Source organism: Mesoplodon mirus (genome assembly GCF_964341445.2).
Source record: "Mesoplodon mirus genome assembly, chromosome: 20".
Classification (NCBI taxonomy): domain Eukaryota; kingdom Metazoa; phylum Chordata; class Mammalia; order Artiodactyla; family Ziphiidae; genus Mesoplodon; species Mesoplodon mirus.
The window spans coordinates 29223823-29241246 of record NC_138996.1 but is presented as its reverse complement, the minus strand read 5'-3'; the positions used below and the strand labels follow the sequence as shown (position 1 = coordinate 29241246).

Genomic DNA, 17424 nt, shown 5'->3' with positions numbered 1-17424 from the left:
TAAGTAGTTTTTAATTTCTTTTTTGGTGGGTGGAGAGGGGGGCAGTTACCAGGTGTTCCAGATGTAACAAGATGATCCCATAGTGCCTATGTGGTAAGAATTTTAAAATGCATTAAAACACACTTGCCCCAGGGCTTCCCTGGTGGCGCAGTGGTTGAGAGTCCGCCTGCCGATGCAGGGGACACGGGTTCATGCCCCGGTCTGGGAAGATCCCACATGCCGCGGAGCTGCTGGGCCCGTGAGCCATGGCCGCTGGGCCTGCGCATCCGGAGCCTGTGCTCCGCAAGGGGAGAGGCCACAACAGTGAGAGGCCCGCGTACTGCAAAAAAAAAAAAAAAAAAAAAAAAACCACACTTGCCCCGACCCAGTATCTGCTCCCTGTGGGCATGAGGTGGACGCATGGGTGTCGTCCTGCTGGGCTGGCCTCCTGACCTGAGCCCGGCGTCTTTCAAGCCTTAGAGCACACCTTCGGGAATCTCTAATTAATGTTCTGGGGGGGGGTCTGTGTTTTCACTTCCTTACCAGGCCGAACAGTCCAAAGAAGAGCAGAAGCAGGACCTGAACGCAGAGAAGCTGATGAGGCAGGTCTCCAAGGACGTGTGCCGGCTTCGAGAGCAGAGCCGGAAGGTGCCCCGGCAGGTGCAGTCCTTCAGGTGAGCGCCCGAGGGACGTGCGGGGCTGTGCCCGTGTGGCTGAGTCACACAGGCCTGCACCGCAGGGCGGCTGGCAGGTGACACGTGTTAGGATGTGGGACACCAGGCCCTCTGCTTCCGGTTCGATGTGTGTGTGTCCCTGCGCTCACAGACCCTGCCGGCCACAGTCCTGACTCCGTTTGAGCCCGGCTCCCCGGGGACCCGGGGTGTCCCCAGCTCTTAGAAGCAGTTAGACATCTCATTGAGAAATCTTAACGCAGAAAACAAAAAGGTACAGAAAAGACACCTGTCTTCGGGGTTTTGCTGTTCCCTCCCTGGACTGTTCCTCAGGCCCCGTGAGCCATGCACAGGGCTGGGCCCGGGCACCCAGAGAAGGGCAAGCGCCCCTGGCCTTACGGAGGCTCCGGTCTGTGTGAGGGGGGCGGGCAGTGCCATGCGGAAGGAGCCCCCTGAAGGCCAGGCGGGGTCCCGTGAGGGCAGACGCTGGGCCTGCGGGAGCGCACGGGAGTCTAAGAGGCCGTACAGGGTGGAAGAATGGGTACGCGTGTGTCAGGCACCAGGGGTGGTGGTTTTGGAAAGGGCATCGGGGCAGGAGGGACCCGCAGGGACAGAGGCACAGAGCCTTAAAGGTCAGCGCCAGCGGGTGAGCCTGTCGACCACACAAGGCCCCGTGTGTTGAGTGGTGGGGGACCAGCAGGGGTCTCCAAGCGCGGGAGTGAGTGAGGGTGTTAGAGGCATTGTGGAGAGCGGCCGGGCAGACCCTGGAAAGGGGAGGCCAGGCAGGCGATAGGAGGCTGACGGGAGGTGGGCAGACGAAGGGGCGCTGGGCGGCAGGGAGAGTTCTGCTTTGGGACATACCAGCCTACCAGTTCCCGTAGGCCAGCTTGGGAAGCCATGGTCAGTAGATAAGTAGAAATAAAAATCTGAAGCCAGGATTAAGGATCAGATGGGAGATAAAAATGGGAGTCTTCATCTCACATGTGGTGGTTCCACAACAAACATGGGTCTGACATCCCGGAAAGTGTGAGAAGGTGACCAGGACAGGAGACCGCTGAGATTAAGAAGGAATGGCCGGCGAGCTAGGAGGAGAACCAGGGAGCGTGGTCCTGGAGCTGAGGGGGGAGGTTGATGGATGCTGTCAAAGGCAACAGCAAAGAAGGACTGAAAGACACTCCCCAGGCTGGGGGCCACTGGTGACCATCCAGGGACAGTTTCAGTCAAGTGAGAGGGGGGTGACAGGAGAGGTGTGGTTTTATTGGTCTGAGGGGTGTGTGTGTGTGTGTGTGTGTGTGCTGTGGAGGAGTCTGTAGGAGGCTCTTGAGCTGAAGTGGGAGAAGCCCAAGGAACATGTCTGACGTGCGGGGCAGACGGGATATGGGGTGGAGAGGGCTCGTTAGGAAGGGATGGGTTTGGTGCCAGAGGACGCAGTGGGAGTTCCTACTGTCCTGAGTGAGTCGGGTGCGGGGGAAGGAGACGGGTCATGGCAGGCTCAGACTCTCTTTAACATGATGGCTTATAGTAAAGAGTCAGCTTTTTCCTGTCTCCACTCAGCTCCAGGGTCGCTCTTGTAACTTTCAGAGGATGCTGCTCCTTGGATTTCTAGAACTGCAGGGTGGTGCGGGGAATCCTCTCGTTCCTTTGGTGCAAGAAATACTGTCCAGAGGAGAAGTCATCCAACCTCAGCTGCTGCTAAAACCCAAAATAAATGTTTATAAACACTCCCTTAGCACCCAAAGCCAGGCATATCACCAGGCAGGTGATGAAGGAGAGGGAGATGGACTGGGATACGGCAGCTGCTCTGGAAGCGTGCAGGGGCCTGGGACGCTGTCCCTGAGCTGCTCTCTCAAAGCCCAGGGCTCCCTGCTCTTCCGATTTGTTGGGGGAAGGTAGAAATCAGGAATTGTATGTGAAATATCTCAAGCGTAGACACTGACAACTAGTTTGTGTGTTTAAAAAGTACCGCGTGAGCCAAAGTAATTCGCTTGCGGGAAGTGTCGAAGCAAAGACCCCAGTTTTGGGTTCTGCCTTCAGTGACATCGTGACTACTTTCACTCGCCCCTTTAATTCTTAATTTTATCTCATAGACTTGAGCAAACGGGAAGGACTCTGTAGCACAAAAATAACTCTCGTTCCACCTTGCCCGGGGTTTTCACGCTTCCCTCCCTCTCTCTCCTTTCCTTAGACGTAGAGCTTTTCCGCCTCAGTTCTTGCATCATAACTCCACGCTCCTGCACCATCTCACTCCCAGTTTCTCGAAGGAGGGCCAGTGCTTTATTCCTCCTTAGGGCTTCCAGCGTGTCCCCACGTGGGGAAGCCCCTCAGCAGCCTGTGTTGAGGGGAGACTGTTCGGTGTGAAGGCTTCTTAGAGGCTAGACGTACTGCTCCTGCCCTTGGCGGCTCTACAACCCTAAAAGCTTACTTTCTTGACACTCTCCTAAGCTCTGAAGACCCTCCCGCCCCTTCTTTCTCAGCCTCTCCCTTTCAGGTTGTTCCCACTTATCCCCGCGTCGGGATGCGGCAGATCTGCCTTTAAGACGCTCAGGCTCCTTCTCTTGCCTCATCTGAGCCCTGGTACCCATTGCTCATTATTTTGCCCTTAGCTTAGCATGGTATTGAGTTTAAGGAATTCTCCCGGGATCGTGTACTTCCCTGTGAGGATTCTGGCCCCTAGAATCCTGTACTCCCTGGTCTAGAAATGCTCAGACCTAGACTGACACGCTCCCTCCACATCCCCGCCCCAGTGGTTTAAAACCTGTCTCAGGTTGGAAATGGCTGTGGAAATACCGTGGGTCAGAGCTGCTGTTCTCCTTCATGTCCTTCCGTAAAAAGGCGAAGACAGTCTTGATTTTAAATGGAGCTCTAGCTAAGGACAAGATCTCCCATCCGGGCCTGTGGAGACAGCGCTGGCGTTCTTGGGACTATTTTTAACGGGCATAGAGCATTTTCAACATCCTATTGAAGTCGGTGTATTTCTCACCCCGGCTCTAGGGAGAAGATTGCCTACTTCACCAGAGCGAAGATCAGTATCCCGTCCCTGCCGGCTGATGACGTCTGATTACATCGCTGACGAGATCGTGTTTTCACCTCTTCATTTCTTAGGGAGGGCAAAAGACTGAACGTTTTCTTGTTTGGGGTTTTGTTTTTTGTTTTTGGGGGTTTTTTGTAATATAACTGTCAATTCTTAAAGAGCTTTTATTTCACATCCGATTTTCAACATGTTAATTTGTAAAGTACCTTGAATGTAATTCTTACATGTTTAAAAAAGAAAAAAAAATCAGATAACCAAAACAGGATCATCTGGTACACAGATGTGCAGTATACGTGTATTGCCAATGGGCTTTATTTGGTAAAAATGGAATAGAGGCGGGACCCGGCGTGTGTCCTGTTGAACCGACTGTTGAGAAATAACTCAGTTTAGCAGCAGGCGGTTTTCGCTTTTCCTTTGTTTTCCCATGGGCGACTATGAAGCTGGCAGTGGCGCCAGGTGATACTTGGTGCTAGAGGGCAGCTCGTTCAGCGTGAGGTTGAACTTGAGCATGAACTTCAGTGCAGAGTCCCGGGTCCACCTGAAACAGGTGCTGCGTTCATTTCCATCACCTCTGTTGGAACACTTTGTTTCCTTAAAACAACTGCCTTTTTTTGTCCTTTTCCATTTGTCTAAAGAAAACAAAAACAAAATGCTGAGTGCAGGAAGGCAAGAATGCAAAGGAGCAGTACTCCCAGCCACACTATAGATCCCGTGATTTAGGACTTTAAGGGTAGGGAGATGAAAGGAGAAAGCCAGTTCCCCTCAAATACACTAAAATCAGCAGGTCAGTGAGCAGCTGTTGCTTCTCACTCAACCTGATTGTGCGTCAGTGTTCAGACGTGAGTGTCTGGCTTGCGCCAGTCATGCTTCGTCCTAGGTGTGAGGATGGTACCCAGTGGGTGAAGGTAGGGGCCCAGGGTGCTGAGGACAGACAGTGCTGGTACTGTGGAGGGAAACACATGAGCATCACTTGCTGAAACCAGGAACAGAGGAAAGGGTATCTTGATTGAATCAAGGTTGCCAAAAATTTTTTAAATACTTCAGTAAACAGATTTCTAACATTTACTAGAAATTACTTTGCAGCTGTCATTTTTAGGGAATCCTATCTATAACTTGTGGTAAGCAGTTGGGAGGCAAAGAGAAGAGAGTGCCTGGGGAGATTATTCATTTGAAGTAAAATCTGAGTCGTTTGTAAAAAAAAAAATATATATATATATATATATATTCCAGACAAACAAGATGGAAACTGACTAAAGTTTCCTCCAGTGGAGAATTTTAGCTTACCCAACCCAAGCACTTCTTAAAAGAAACAAATCCCCAGGTTAGCTCTGCCAGCATAAAAGGCTTTTAAAAGAAAGAGTTTTATGCAAGTTAAATCATCCATATTACTCGGTCTGTAATCCTGGAGGAGGCAAGGTTTGGTGAGCCATCTTATGTAACAAGTGAAATCAATTTTTTTTTAGAGATGAAAACATCATCTTAAAGGAATGGGCCCCTTAAAAAAAAAGAACCACAAGTTCTATCCCTAAGCTAGAATCCTCACTGGTAAGAATATTTATTTGAAAGTAATTACACATGTTTTGGAAGGTTCATTTTATCAGAATCAAAATTCAGATCAAGCCATTTCTGAGCCTAGAACTGTAATGACTTTTTCCTAAGTGTCCCACCATTTATATACAAAAGTCCTTGAAGGAATAACTGGACGCGACACTACTTTGAACAAAAACCAGCCTCGTGAATTGCCTGAGCACAGTCCTTGCAGGCGGCCCAGTTCATCCTGTTAGGTGACCAAGGAGAACTGGAGGGAGAGCACCGTTCATCCTTGCCGAGGTCAAATGTGAAAAACAGAAGTTTATTTAATGTAGAGTTAAATGAAGGTCAGCTGTTTTCAGCTTCTTAGTTTGACCATGAAAATGTTTATAGGATTATGTGTGGTTGTACCGTACGATTTTATTTTCTTCATTTATTTATTTACGGTCTTATTTATGTTCTGTTTAATATATAGTTCGGTTCTGGCCATCTTAAATGTTTGACACAGAAGAGACTATATTGGAATATTTACAGCTTTATAAATTCCATCAGATTAGCTGTTAACTTTTTGTACGACAAAGAGTTTCAGACAAGCATAAAAGAATAAAATCTGTCTCAGGCTGGTAGTTAGCAGTTGTGACCAAGATGCTTTTGGTTTTATTTTACAGCATTTGCTCATTTCTAACATGAGAGACAAACTTAATATAATCCTTTTTCACTCTTTAAAAATCAGCAATAGTGTTATGTATTTATAGGCAGCTTTTAACAATCCTGTCATATTTGTACTAACCCAAATGATTCACAGTGACAAAACATTTTAATAACTTGCTCACAAAACCATATGGACAACATGAATTTTAATATTATAAGTACTATTTTTTAAAGGTAGAATTTATTCTTCACAGGGTAAAAAGAATGTAATATTTAGTTCTCAAGTTTGAATTATCAGTATGTTATTACAATTTTGTATATCAGAATCTAAGTGTTACAGGTACAAAAAAATATTGCTAGCCAAATGAACAAAGTTTAGCTGAATCTCTGTAGCATGCAAATCAAATAAATTTAAAATCTTTTTTTTGCTATTACTTTATATTGTATTAAATATCAAAAGCTCAGGACTGAACTAAATATTTAATCAGGTTAAATTCTGAATATGTTTCTGTTTTAATTTGTCTTGTTTGTAAAAGTATGCAAATACATCACATAGATTAACTCTGGTTTCTGCACTTTTCATGTGTTTGTGGGTGGAAAAAAATTCAGTGTTTTTTTTTTAAACAAAGATACATATTACCTAATATTTTATTTCAGTGTCATTTATTGTTCAGTGAATTTCCCTGACTGGCGCAAACAGAAAAGTTTACTTGAACTATATACCAAACAAATATAAAGTCTTTCATGAAGAATTCCCCAAGTTTGGTGGCTTCCCTGGTGGCGCAGTGGTTAAGAATCCACCTGCCAATGCAGGGGACACGGGTTTGAGCCCTGGTCCAGGAGGATCCCATGTGCCGCGGAGCAACTAAGCCTGTGCACCACAACTACTGAGCCTGCGCTCTAGAGTCCGTGAGCCACAACTACTAAGCCCCCGTGCCACAACTGCTGAAGCCCACGCGCCTAGAGCCCGTGCTCCGCAACAAGAGAAGCCACCGCAATGAGAAGCTCACGCACCACAACGAAGAGTAGCCCCCGCTCGCCGCAACTAGAGAAAGCCCGCGCACAGCAACGCGCAAGACCCAATGCAGCCAAAAACCAATAAAATAAACAAATTAAAAAAAAAAAAAAAGAATTCCCCAAGCCAGCAGCTTGCTGTGAATAGTTCTTGGTTGGACCATATATATTGCTGATTTTTTTTAAGGGGGTGGGGGGATCTGCCCACGCCCCCCAGTCCCGACCCACAGTCCCCCTGTGGCTGCACCATCTACTGCAGAGCACAGGACACAAGCAAAAGCACGCTGGTGCGGTAGATTTTACATGAATCTTTAAAACACAAGACTGCCCTCCTCTGCTTCTGACACAATAAAGAAGACATGAATGAATGGAAAAGTCTCCATAGAGGCACTGAAGTCTCCAATTTAAAAAGAGATGATGTGTCCCCCATGTGCACCTCTCAAGCTTTCAGAGAGCCAGCAATTTTTTAAATATAATCAGATGTCATACCTTTTAAAAAAAATAAGCAGCCAGACTTCAGTTTCAGTGTAATAGGTGATCTCAAACACTTGAAAGAAGTCAATGATGAGCAGTGACATTTCCAATTGCCAGATGATTCATCTTTATTAAATAACACCTTCAAAAGATGTGGAGGTACTAAATGTTTTATCTGCCGGTTCTGTGCAATCGCTGAATCTATTTTAAAATTGAGAAAACTCATCCCCAGTAATGAGTATGATTACTGCTAAGTCTTGATTGGTTTTGGTCTCGGAGTAGAAGATAAAAGTGGTTTACCATCTTAGAAAGAAATGACAGTTTCAGAAGCGAAGGGAAAATGCATTTTAGAAAATCGAAAGCATAGTGAATGGGTTACTGTGTAATAGGAAATCCTACCAAATCATCTGAGGGCACCGCTGATCCCTTCTGGCTTAGTTTCAGGTGAGTGGTTTTCATCTCCAGGTGTAGACGGTGTGGCGGCGTTTCTGCCACTATATAGTGGCCGGAAGCCAGGGGAACCTGGGTCCTGCGGGCGGCCCAGTTTAGCAGACACCCTCCAAGCAGGAGAGAAAATCCAGCAAACCAGCCGATAAAGAGGGCCTCCCCAAACTCCCACCTGGGCACAATCTCGGGGATGGTCTCATCCCAGAACTCCTGGACTGTCCCGTGGGCAACCCAAGAGACAGGAACAAGGGCTGTGACGCCTGCTGTCCAGACCAGACTTCCTCCCAGGATCAACAGCTGCTTCTTGACATCCTGCTGTCCCTCTCCAGTTCTCAAGCAGTCCAGGCCAAACCCCGAGACCAGCAGGCCCAGGAATCCCAGGCCGTTTGAGAGGAACATTAAAATCCTGGAGATCCTGAGCTCAGCAGGCAAAGCCAGGAAAGAAAGTCCTTGCATTGCATCCCCACTTCCTCTTGGGTGACGCAGCTCTGCCAGAGTCCCATGGTCAAGTTTTCCATTTCATTTAAGTCCAGGTTGAGATTTTTCCACGTGGCAGGTAGTTTGTAAGACAGGATAAAACCCATCCCAGCAAAGATAGTGAAATTCTCGCTAATTGTGCCACAGCTCTAAATACTAAAGCCATTATAAAACCCTGTGACCTTAGCCAGACCAACCCCTGCCTTTCAGTGGCTGTGAAAAGAAGTGTGACACTTGTGTTATCACCTGCAGAGCTCAGAACTATTTTTTCATTGTGTATATAGGAGGATTCTTGCCAGAGTTGCTATCGTTTAATTCTATGTTGAATAGTTTTCAGAAAAGGATAGGGAAGTAATTCTGCAAACCAGTAATGACAAGGTGTGGCCAAGATCACGTTCACGTCCTATGGGCCGCATGTTGTAGTAGGCAGCTTGTCCCCGAAATAACATTAAGTCGTAATAATCCTCTCCTTGTTAAAGGATAAATGGCTTTCACATTGTTCCCAACCTTTCTGTCAAGTCAAAGAATTAAGAAGTCTCCGTGCAAGTTGTTTAATTGACAGTTTGGTTCAACTCCTGCTACTTTATATCTTACTAATTGCACCTATCAGATTTTCATCTGTTAAGAGGTCTCATTTCAATACGCATACTGTGGTTATAACTGGGTGTTACCATTTTTAAAAACAGGTTCAAGAAAAGTATTTCTTAACCAAATAAATCAATCTCAGAAATCTCTTCTGTAGACCTTAAATCAGGCTTTTTTTTTTTTTTTTAAATCTCTTAGGCTACATATACCCAATAACATATGAAACGATTCTGAACTAAACATCAAGTCTGTTTACTTCCACGCCTGACAGCTTCACACACAGGGACATAAATACTTGCTCTGTTTCGTTTCTTTGCTTAAATATGCTTTCTATGCCGTGGAAAAAGTAAGCAGTAGGACTGCGTGGGTTAGAATCAACGCCTCTGTTGGTTCATCCCCATGCGTGTAACTTTTAACTGAACAAAGGAAAATTTTTATTAGGGCAGATGAGCTGGATATCAAGCAAAATATGTTTGGAATTGTTTATCTTTTTAAAGTACGAAGCTTTTGAGGGAAGAGACGAGAAGAGATTGGCCAGTATTTTAAATCTGAGAGTTTCACAATGTACTGAAAACCTTCAGCCTCATAAAGTCCTACAGCACAGGCTTCCTAGCAATTTCCTAGACACGAACCACCTCTGTTCAAGAAAGACCAAATCATTGTTGTGGAAATAGCACTTTGGATAGGCTTAGCATGTGGTTTTGCTAGTGCAGAATTCTTAAAGGATTTCAGATTGTTAGGTTTTTTTCTTTAGGAAACGGGAACTAATGATCAATTTCAGCTACCAACAAAACCAAAAAAATGTTTCTAATATCAAATGAACACAGTAAAGCTTCATAGTGCTCTCTTGGACAACCGCCACCAAATTTTGATTTAAATAGCCAGATGAATGAAATTTTATTTTGTTCATACCTATGTAATGCTTACCACAATCATTTTCTTTTAGATATAAGATTTGCCTCTTTCTTACTTCTCCAGGTTTTGGGGGGATGGGGTATCTAGGATAGAAAAGTCATTATTTAATGTATTTAATGAGAAAATGTGAGCATCACAAATATAGTTACATAACAAAGAACCCTTTATCATGTAGACCATCACAGTTGATATAGGGAGATACACCTCTCTGGTCTCATCAAAGTCTTACACTGAAGGATTGGCAGTTCCATTTTCCAGGTATGAACACTGAGTTTGCATGTCTGCCACTGCATAGTGGCCGGAAGCCAGGGGAACCTGGGTCCCGCAGGCAGCCCAGTTTAGCAGACACCCTCCGAGCAGGAGAGAAAATCCAGCAAACCAGCCGATAAAGAGGGCCTCCCCAAATTCCCACCTGGGCACAATCTCAGGGATGGTCTCATCCCAGAACTCCTGGACTGTCCCGTGGGCGACCCAAGAGACAGGAACAAGGGCTGTGACGCCTGCTGTCCAGACCAGAATTCCTCCCAGGATCAACAGCTGCTTCTTGACATCCTGCTGTCCCTCTCCAATTCTCAAGCAGTCCAGGCCAAACCCCGAGACCAGCAGGCCTAGGAATCCCAGGCCGTTTGAGAGGAACATTAAAATCCTGGAGATCCTGAGCTCAGCGGGCAAAGCCAGGAAAGAATCGAAGTCCTTGCATTGCATCCCCACTTCCTCTTGGGTGACGCAGGCCTGCCAGAGTCCCACGGTCCAGTTTTCCATTTCATTTAAGTCCAGGTTGAGGTTTTTCCAGTGTGGCAAAAAAGTCGTAATAATGGATAAAACCCATCCCAGCAGAGATAGCAAAATTCCAACGAATTGCATTGCTACTCTAAAGACTAAAGCCATCGCAACAAATCCTAGGACCCTTGCCACCTCTATAGGAGCTGCTGTCTTGTGGTGGACAGTAGTGTGACGATCTTGGTTCGATGCTGCCTGGGGAATATAAGTTTTGGTCGTTAACCCTTTGGGCGCTCTGAAATGCGTTTTTGTTCTTCTTGAATATAATGTTTCATGTAAAGGACGAAGGACTCTGTTAAAACTATGAGTTAGGCATTCTGATAAGGATTTGATCTGTTACCTTCCAATTTGCTTGGTAAAATTATATCCCCAATGCTTGATGATTATATAAGTCTAAGGATGAACAAAGAGGGCTCTATGACCCCTCACCCTAAAATACAACAGAAATCTTTGTGCTTCAATATGGATTAATTAGATTTTAAGTGGTGATAAAAGGCCAGCTCTTTCTACAACAGGACCTCATTGTAATAGCTGAATCTGAGATTTCAGAGATGCAAAACAAGACCTTGTAAAGAAAGGTAGACTGTTTCCCTATAATCTTTATTATTCTCGGGCTTCCTTAACCTACACAAGAACTTGGCCCAGGTTCTTGAGTGTCACAGGGACTCAGGTGGGACTTGGCAGAAGACTTTCCCTCAGATTCCTTTGCAAGGTAGAGGCTGGTTCACTGGGTGAAGTAAAATGACGAGGCTGAGGCTGAGCCCATAGGTACTGAGGGGAGAGGGGGTATCTCAGGAAGCTCTGGATTTCATTCTGAGATTTTCTCCATCCTTGTTAAGGACTTGGGGTAAAGCGCAATTTCTTAGTGTCCAGGAGGTGTTGTTTTTTGTTTTTGTTTTCATTTGTTTTTTTGTTTTTGTCTAGAGCTGAGCTGTCTTCACTGTCATTTAAACCACAAAAACAAAGCAGCACCAGGCATGACAACTCCTGCCAATTCCAAGACAAAACAGCCACCATGGGGCTGACCTTCGAGGTGTCATCTTGTTTGTGGTGGTTTTTTTTAAAATAAATTTATTTATTTAATTTATTTATCTTTGGCTGCGTTGGGTCTTCGTTGCTGTGCGGGGCTTTCTCTAGTTGTGGCGAGCGGGGGGCTACTCTTCGCTGCGGTGTGCAGACTTCTCACTGCAGTGGCTTCCCTTGTTGCAGAGCACGGGCTGTAGGTGCGTGGGCTTCAGTAGTGGTGGCTCACAGGCTCAGCAGTTGTGGCTCACGGACTCTAGAGTACAGGCTCAGCAGTTGTGGCGCACGGGCTTAGTTGCTCTGCAGCATGTGGGATCTTCCCGGACCAAGGCTTGAACCTGTGTCCCCTGCATTGGCAGGCGGATTCTTAACCGCTGCACCACCAGGGAAGCCCTTTGTTTGTGTTTTTGATTGAAGCCACACTTGAGTGCATGCTCCTGCAGAACAGGACCCTCTCTGCAGGGCCTCACAGGCCAGGAGGAGAGACCACGCCCCCCATTCCCAGGGCTGCTCCTGTCCCCAGGGCCACTGGGCTCCTGTACCCACAGCCAGAGGCAGGACCTGATGTGCCCACCTGGAGCAGGAAGGACATGCAGGTTCCTAAAGTGGAGCCACTGCCCTGGAAGATGCTAATCTGTGAACCAACTGCCCATCACATTTCTAGTCCAGGATTGGAGAAGGTCCTTTACGATGTCTCTCAACAGGGGATCAGAGACACAGCACCCCAATCCCGACACACCAAAGTGAGCCCAGGAGTCGGGTTAGATGTCCCTTCTGCAGCATTTTCCAGCATCGTACATGAAACAAGAAGATGAATTCTTTCTCAGCTTGACAAATGTTCAGAATCCCTTAGGATTGATGGCTGTCCTCAGTGTACTGAAATAAGCTGCTCCAGTTTGCACAAAGGCACAAAGGTCCAGAAAGGGCTAGAGACTTGCCTGGGGCCTCATCCCAGGAGGTGGGATATGGGTGACCTAGAACTTTCCTTCCAGGGAGCAGTCAAGTTAATGAAGCTCTCAAGAGCAAGCATGAACAATTATGGAGAGACGGTTCTTCATATCGCATTGAAACTTAACAGAAGGTGGAATGGGACAGGCTGCTCTGTAAGGCAAGGTGCCCCCCATCTCAGAGGTGTTAACAAGGTGATTCTCACCTGGGCTACAGGGAGGAAATTCCTCTGCGGTGGGGAAGGGACCCGGATAACCTCCAGCTCATTTATTCTTGCAGCATGTAAAACAAACAAATAAACAAACAAATAAACAAATAAATAAAATATTTGAGGACCTCCTCTGGGCCAGGCAGTAAGTGCTGAAGACACTACCAAGACCAGTCTGGATACAGGCACTGCCCCTGCCTCTGGGGGCTCATGTTCCAGTGGGAGAGGCCATCGGGAAATAAGTAAATCCGATCATTCAAAGAAAAAGAGTGGGGTGTGAGGACTGCAGGCAGAGGAAACCCTAGTGCAGCCGCCCTGAGACTGAATGCACAAAAGCCACCCTCCCCTGACCTGGGGCTCCCGTCTCCCCGGCTCAGTTCGTGGATTAGCCGCTTAGACCACGGTGTTTCCAGGGGGGGATAGGAGTGAAATTCAGCCAGGAAACAAATATTACCAGCAGGTCGTTCCGCACGTGGAGGTCTGCATTCTCTCTGTCTCAGGAACGTTACTCTTAAAAAACAAAAAACAAAGACAAACAAACAAAAAACCCCACACAATCATAAACAGAACGTGAGAGGTCAGCAGATTATGTACATTCTTAACAAACAGAAGGTGAGGGTTATCAACCATCCCAGTGTGCCCAAAGCCACGCATCGTGGGAAACCGCTCCGTCCAGGGCAAGGGTTGATAAACGTCCCCAGATGAACCATCCCAAAGTGTAGCTGCTCAGACCAACAAGCGTGTATGTGGATTTTGCTCAGGAATCTGCAGTCGGTGGGGACGGTTTGTCTCTGCCCCTAGCAGTGTCAGCTGAGGCTGAGTCTCCTTTTATGACCAAGGCTCCGAAGTCACAGAGCATCCCTTCATAGACGAGGCAGATCAGGGAGAGGGAAAATAACACCAAGGTCCTGGAAGAGCTTGTGAGACTCAAAGTACTTTTGTGGCCAGTTTTGGAAGACAGATCTATCATGAAAAGTAAACCAGATGGACCTGTTAACGAACCGTTGAGCAAATCTAGATTCCAGGAGATGCATGGCAAGCACTGTATAGGAAAGCCAGCCTTTCTTTCTCTCCTTGGCTTTCTGCTTTCATGCTCCAGGTTAAGTTTGTGGTCACAACCTAACTACCTGGGCTGTGAAGACCTTGACACATTTTACACAGACTCTTGCCTCTGCTACCCTGTGCCAGTTCACACGCCGTCGTCCTGCCCTTTCTGCTGGTCCAGGGCTGAGAGAAGGAGGGCCCAGGCTGGCTCACTGATTCAGCCTCACCTGTCTGCATCTTTGACCACATGAGAGCCAGGGGTGCAAAGATCTGTCCTCAAGCGAGACTGGCCCGATAAAAGGAGACTGTGTCAAATATTCTCTTGGACGTGGCACTAAGGGAGAGTGGCTATTGCGGGAGAGGAAGGAAGATTTTGTTTTTAATATCAGAGCACAGCTGGTTAGCAATGCTGTGTTCATTTCAGGTGTACCACAAAGTGATTCAGTTAGACATATATACATGCACTCTTTTTCAAATTCTTTTCCCATTTAGGTTATGACAGAGTACTGAGCAGAGTTCCCTGTGCTATACAGTAGGTCAAAGTTGTCTTGAAAGGAAGGGTCGCTCCTGGAAGCTGGTGGGGGGAAAATAGAACAGCTGTTAGCCGGAGAGAGCGAGGGAGCCTCCAGGAACGAGGCTGGGTTGCAGGGCACGGCTACGTAACGCCAGATCATCTGGATTTTAGGACATAGATAATTAAAAGCCTTTGAAGGATTATAAGCAGGGATTTGACAGGGTCGTTTTTGCATCTTGGAAACCTGACTGGTGGCTCCAGTGATGAGCTCCTTTGTGTCATCTAAGATACAGAAGCCACAAGGATGAGGCCACCTGAAGCCAGACAGTAGCCTGGCTGCTGCTGGAAGTGCCGGTGGCCCCTGGGCAGGGCCTGCTCGGCGCTGTGTCTTCAGTCTGGTGTGGGTGGCCCTGCTGCTTGGGAAGGGGCCCAGGAAGAGGGGCTGAAGGAGGCGATGGGGCGGGGAACTAGATGTCCTCTGAGAGCGTGAGTCTAAAGCCAGTGGAGAGACACGAATCCCACGTTGTCAAAATCACCCTTAAAAAATTCCCTGGAGATCCGAGCACACCTCCCAGCGTCCAGCACGCCGGCCTCTCCAGCAATGGGCCAGGTCCCCCCACCCGGTCCTGGGTCAAGCGCAAGATGAAGCAGTTGGCTTGGTTTGGGATCTTCTAGGATAAACACCCACTGAATCTTAAGACACTAGAATCAGCACTGCTGTGAGAGACGAGGGCCCTGGGGACAGCTAATCAGAGAAAGAGCAAACGTCCCGACCTCCCCAAGGAGCGTGAACCTAACAAGGTTGGATCGACCTTTCTCCTGACAAGAGCTTCAGGCAAGGGGGTTCCTCCCGCCACACACAGGTTTTTGTTTGTTTGTTTGTTTGTTTTTGCGGTACGCGGGCCTCTCACCGCTGTGGCCTCTCCCGTTGCGGAGCACAGGCTCCAGACCCACAGGCTCAGCGGCCATGGCTCATGGGCCCAGCCGCTCCACGGCATGTGGGATCTTCCCAGACCGGGGCACGAACCCATGTCCCCTGCATCGGCAGGCAGACTCTCATCCACTGCGCCACCAAGGAAGCCCCACACACAGGTTTTTTGATTAAAAGGAAACCTAGAGTTTACTTTGTGTTTCTTACTATTCCTTGTCCTGCTAAATCGTAATCCTCACAACCAACCCCATGAGCTCACCACCCGGTAGCCTTCACAACCCCCAGCGCACGCCTTGTATCTACTAGGCACTCAACAAGCATGTGTCTAAAAAATGGATGAGGTGCCTCCTTCTAGCTGATAGTGAATGTTTGCCTACAATGCCAGCACTGGAAACGCTGATCCCCTGGCCAGTCACCTGTCCTCATGACGACAGGCCACGCTGGTGCCTGAGCAGAACCAACGGACTCTCAAAGATGTGAACTTGATCAACCACCTATAATGGAATAGGAAATGTTGCCCTAACATCATGAGTTGGCCATTGCCAAAGGATATCAAGATGGACATAGTCTAGGTTTCGGGAAACGATGAGAAGGCTGGAGGCAAACCAAGATGATCGCAGGGTTCTAGAGAGGGAAGCTAGTTCTTTTTCTCATTTTCATTAGATTTTCTAAATTTTCTACAAACCATGTAGGATTCTCCTAAGAAGAAAAAAAAATTATAAAAGAAAAAAGATAACCTGCTGAACTAAGTTTTTCATGTTTCGTCAGATCATAATAAATAGGCAGCAATGATCAAGTGCCTTCTACTTACCAGGCACTGTTCTGAGGACTTTAACATATATTATCTCAATTAATCCTCACAATCACCCAGTGGGGCAAGACCCTATGAGCAGCGCCGTTTCACAGGTGACGGAACTAAAGCACAGGAAGGCAAGTGACCTGCCCAGGATCTCAAAGCCATTTTAGTGCTTTGGATGAAGGTGTCTCAATTCTCTCCCAAGAGCACAGAGATAGTAGGCCACTGGGTCCCCTGTGTCTACACTTAGCAGTGTTGTTCCAAGAAGAGCTTCTGTCTAAATCAGAACAACCTCAGGGGATTATTCCAGCTTGACTTGTGGCTTCCACCCCCAGTGGTGTGCTCGTAAATGTTTATCAGCTCTTCTCAGGTGGTGGAGCCCTGGTTTATGGACATTGCCAATTTCCAGTATGTAAATACTCTCGCCAGGCTACCAATGTGAATCCCTGAATGTGGAGTTAGGAAAAGACGTGCCATAACCCACCATTATATAGTATTCTTACCATAGCGATACATTGATGTAAATAACCTCAAGAGCATAGATAATAATAAGGAATAAAATAATCAGGAAGTGATGTTTTGAGTATTAATATTTTGTTTTTAATATAACTTAATTTTAAGTTTATATCATATAATTCAATTTTTTTTTTTTTTTTTTTTTGTGGTACGCGGGCCTCTCACTGTTGTGGCCTCTCCCATTGCGGAGCACAGGCTCCAGATGCGCAGGCTCAGCGGCCATGGCTCGTGGGCCCAGCCGCTCTGCAGCATGTGGGATCCTCCCCAACCGGGGCACGAGCCCGTGTCCCCTGCATCGGCAGGCGGACTCTCAACCACTGCGCCACCAGGGAAGCCCTATAATTCAATGTTAATGATAGCTATGTTTAACAACCAACTCCCCAAATTCCTGAAAAATTAACCCTTAGCTTTCTTGAGTCAGCATGAGACAGCTCCAGCTCATCACTGGGACCAGCCCAGACTTTACAAATCAGGGTCTTATGCCTTTCTGTTCCCTGAAACACCACCAGCTCTATGACTGTGAGGCCTCTAGACATTTAAGACATTGGTGGTTAAAATTTTAAAAAATAATGTTTTAGGGGCCTCCCTCGTGGCGCAGTGGTTGAGAGTCCGCCTGCCGATGCAGGGGATACGGGTTCGTGCCCCGGTCTGGGAGGATCCCATATGCCGCAGAGCGGCTGGGCCCGTGAGCCATGGCCTCTGAGCCTGTGCATCCGGAGCCTGTGCTCCGCAACGGGAGAGGCCACAACAGTGAGAGGCCCGCATACCGCAAAAAGAAAAAAAAAAAAATTTAAAAAAAAAAAAAAATAATGTTTTAAAATTCAGAACACTTATCAATTACTTGGATTGATTTGATTTATAATTGCCAGGCAGTGTATTGAATGGCCCTT

At 47.1% G+C, this 17424-nt stretch overlaps 3 protein-coding genes across 3 annotated transcripts in view; 1 reads left to right on the top strand and 2 right to left on the bottom strand.

Annotated features, from left to right (window-relative positions):
* The window catches only part of WWC2 (WW and C2 domain containing 2), a 148076-nt gene extending 142146 nt beyond the window's left edge, over nt 1-5930 (top strand). Inside the window, exons 22-23 of the mRNA XM_082608391.1 lie at nt 526-653; nt 3642-5930. Of these exons, the coding sequence (XP_082464517.1) occupies nt 526-653; nt 3642-3708 (195 nt within the window). The 3' untranslated portion in view covers nt 3709-5930. The remainder of the gene's footprint in view (nt 1-525; nt 654-3641) is intronic.
* Nucleotides 5931-7725: 1795 nt separating this feature from the next.
* Nucleotides 7726-8440, bottom strand: LOC309795973 (claudin-22-like; the record flags this gene model as incomplete). The annotated part of the gene is given in 3 exon segments (XM_082608798.1): nt 7726-8240; nt 8243-8347; nt 8350-8440. Coding segments are annotated over 3 exon segments (711 nt in total).
* Nucleotides 8441-9999: 1559 nt separating this feature from the next.
* Nucleotides 10000-10791, bottom strand: LOC309795911 (putative claudin-24; the record flags this gene model as incomplete). The annotated part of the gene is made up of 1 exon (XM_082608715.1): nt 10000-10791. The coding sequence occupies exon 1, from the start codon at nt 10660-10662 to the stop codon at nt 10000-10002; it is 663 nt and encodes a 220-aa protein (XP_082464841.1). The 5' UTR covers nt 10663-10791.
* Nucleotides 10792-17424: the final 6633 nt, after the last annotated feature.